At 37.2% G+C, this 3,547-nt stretch overlaps 1 protein-coding gene across 1 annotated transcript in view; it reads left to right on the top strand.

The window, feature by feature from the left end:
• Window positions 1-3,547, top strand: part of MYO5A (myosin VA) — a 165,176-nt gene that overhangs the window by 100,942 nt on the left and 60,687 nt on the right. The window contains exons 16-17 of the mRNA XM_015595836.2: window positions 472-633; window positions 1,645-1,742. Coding sequence (XP_015451322.1) covers window positions 472-633; window positions 1,645-1,742 — 260 coding nt within the window. The remainder of the gene's footprint in view (window positions 1-471; window positions 634-1,644; window positions 1,743-3,547) is intronic.

Below are 3,547 nucleotides of genomic sequence, written 5' to 3' on the forward strand. Positions count from 1 at the left end.
CTGCTGAGATTTTCATGATTTTTTTTTAGCAATTGCTCACCATTTGAATTAGTGGGCAAACAAATGAAACATGGTGATAAAACATTTCATGGAATTGAGATAATAAGATAGGACTTTCAATTAGTATTTTGCTCATAAAATCATTGTAGTTCAAAACCAGTAATATGTTTAGAGTGGCCAATTCCTATGGATTAAGATTTCAAGTTTTAGTGGGGTAGTTTTGATTTTATTTCCCCCAAACATACTTGTAGAATTATTGCATTTTTCCACCTATATTTTTGTAACATTTATGTCACCTTCCTCTCATATTTTTGGCTTCCAACACAGATATTGATTACTTCTGGAATGTGACTCTGAAAGGGTTTACTTAAGGAAATCACTGTGGATTACAGATCTTCATAATGTTTCTGTAAAGGTTTACATTTGAGTTTGGGTTTAGAGTTTAATTTCCTTTTATTGTTTCTGACTCAGTTTAAGATGCTACCAGAATTATTTCAAGATGATGAGAAGGCCATCAGTCCAACCTCAGCCACCTCTTCAGGGCGCACACCCCTCACCCGCATGCCTTCGAAGGCCACAAAAGGCCGACCAGGCCAGGCAGCCAAAGAGCACAAGAAAACTGTGGGGCACCAGGTGAGTTCAGGGAAGCCCCTGCTGTGCTTCTTCCTCTCTGGCTCATCTGAAGCCTCAGGTCTTCCCCCATCAGCCTCCCTGGTAGGATCTTCAGGTGAGAGGAGAGAGACTAGATCTTTCAGTGTGAGAAAATGTAACACCATCCTCACCTACGCCCCTCGACGTAGCTTTAGACCCATGACTCTGCTTAAGCCTTTCCCAAAATAGTTTTCTCTATATCTTAATTCATCCACTGCGTACCTCCCTCACAGTCCACTGCTGCCTTTGTTTTGTTCTCAGGTTGTTTCCTCTCTGGATTTGTACAGAGCATCAGCTCCTTTAGAGTGGGAACAGACCCTCCCCTTGCTTTGATGTCTTATGCTCTGTGGGGAGTGGGAAACATTATACACATGCTTAGTGCCTGAACAATGGGCAGGGGCTTCGGATGGGAATGATTAAATGACCTTAATATTCTTAAAACAAGGTTATATTTTTAGTCAAAATTCTGAGTTCACAACAGAAAGCTACAGAAACCTGTATTAAAAGGGAGGCGGGAAAAGTGAACTCTAATGTAAATGGTAGACTTTGGCTGAAAATGATGTGTCAGTGGAGGTTCATCAGTGGTAACAAATGTCTCACTCTGGTGAGGGATGTTGATAATAGAGGAGGCTGAGCCTGTGTGAGGGCAGGGGATGTATGAGAAATTCCTGTATCTTCTCTTCAATTTTGTTGTCACCGTGCAATTGCTTTAAGAAAATAAAGTCTATAAAAAAAGGGTGGGTAAGGAAAAGGGATGGGAGAGAGTGAATATATATTTAGCAGAGTAAGCATGTAAATGGTAGAATTTAAGCAAATTATAACCTAAAACCCTAGGCTTCTTGTATAGTAGCAGCTCCCCTTCTGAGGGTGGGTCAAGTTCATAGGTAGCCAGGTCATCTCTACTACTGTGATTAGAAGAAAATTTTAAATTGTTTTACATCATCTTTGATTTTGACAAAATGTCGATGCCCCTTTTTGCTCTTTCTCATGCAGTTCCGAAACTCCCTTCACCTGCTTATGGAGACCCTCAATGCCACTACCCCTCACTACGTGCGCTGTATTAAGCCTAATGACTTCAAGTTCCCATTCACGTAAGTGTTTCTCATCTGAATTTAAAAGTGTCCATATCTCACAAGGCTTACCAAACCAATAGAAAGAAAAAATATTTGGGTAAATCTTCATGTCTTATAGAGGGACACAACTAGTTATTAGAGTTTTTTCAAATTTTTCTTTTTACCTTTGACCCCCGTTACCCATTTCTCCCATCCCCTTACTCCACCCCTACCTCTGGCAACCACCAATCAGTTTTCTGTATCTGTGAGTTTGGATTTTGTGTGTCTGTGTGTGTGTGTGTTATTTTGTTTTGTTTTTACATTTGCCATATAAGAGATCATATGGTATTTGCTGTTCCAAATACCATATGATCTCTTTTGAGTTAGTGTTTTTGTTTTCTTTGGATAAATACCTAGAAGGAGAATTACTGGATCATATGGTAGTTCTATTTTTAATTTTTTGAGGAATCTTCATACTGTTTTCCATAGTGGCTGCACCAATTTACATTCCCACCAACAGTGTACATGGGTTCTCTTTTCTTCACATCCTCACCAACACTTGTTCTTTCTTGTCTTTTGAGTAATAGCCGTTCTAACAGGTGTGAGGTCATATCTCATTGTGGTTTTGATTTGCATTTCCCTGATGATTAATGATATTGAGCATCTTTTCAAGTACCTGTTGGCCATCTGCATGTCTTCTTTGAAAAAATGTGTATTCAAATCTTTTGCCCATTTTTTAAATCAGATTTTTTTTGCTATTGAAGTTGTATAAGCTCTTCATATATTTTAGATATTAACCTCTTATTGGATACATGATTTGTAAATATTTTCCCCATTCAATAGGTTGTCTTTTGTTTTGTTGATGGTTTCTTTTGCTGTGCAGAAGCTTTTCAGTTTGAAGTAATCCCCCTTGTTTACTTTTGCTTTTGTTTCTTTTACTTTTGGTTCCAGATTTTTTAAAAACCATCACCAGAGACCTTACCACCTGTGTTTTCTTCTAGGAATTTTATGGTTTTAGGTCTTAGGATCGAGTTTTTAATTTATTTTGAGTTAATTTTTGTGTATGGTATAAGATAGTGGTCCAGTTTTCCCAACGCCATTTATTGAAGAGACTGTCCTTTCTCTATTATATACTTGGCTCCTTTGTCATAAATTAATTGACTGTATATTTGTGGGTTTGTTTTTGGGCCCTCTCTTCTGTTCCATTGATCCATATGTCTGTTTTTATGCCAATACCATACTGTTTTAATTACTATAGTTTTGTAATAGTGTTTGAAATCAGGGAGCATGATGCCTCCAGCTTTGTTCTTTCTCCAGATTGTTTTGGCTGCACTTTTTTCAGTTTTGTTCTCTTTTTAGAATGTGAGAACAAATTAACGATTGGCCTTCTGAAGATTTAAAAGTTGAAGTTAACCAACCGTTCCTAGTTTTATTGTCTATTTTAAATTTACTTCAGTTCAAAATCTTTTGGAGCTTTTGTTAATTTGGACATTAGTTAACACCAGAGCTGGGTGGGATAAGGCTGCTTTGACGAAGGCTCAAAGTTTATCCCTGCTGCTGTTCATCTGTTGAAACCATCAGAGAATGTCTCCTTTTACCAAACATCTTGTCCTACATCAAATACCATGTATGAAGGGAAAGGGTTTTTTTGTTGTTGTTTTTTTTCAAAACAGAAATACTTCTGTAATTTAAAAAGTAATGCATATACACTGTATTCAAGAAATGGGAACCTCTTCAATTTATATTTTCAGGAAATACAAAATAGTAAGAAAATAAATGAAAAATGATTCATTATATCCAGAGAGATAACTGGTATTAAATGGCCAATATTTCTTCCTACCTTA

This window comes from Pteropus alecto, unplaced genomic scaffold, assembly GCF_000325575.1.
Source record: "Pteropus alecto unplaced genomic scaffold, ASM32557v1 scaffold86, whole genome shotgun sequence".
Classification (NCBI taxonomy): domain Eukaryota; kingdom Metazoa; phylum Chordata; class Mammalia; order Chiroptera; family Pteropodidae; genus Pteropus; species Pteropus alecto.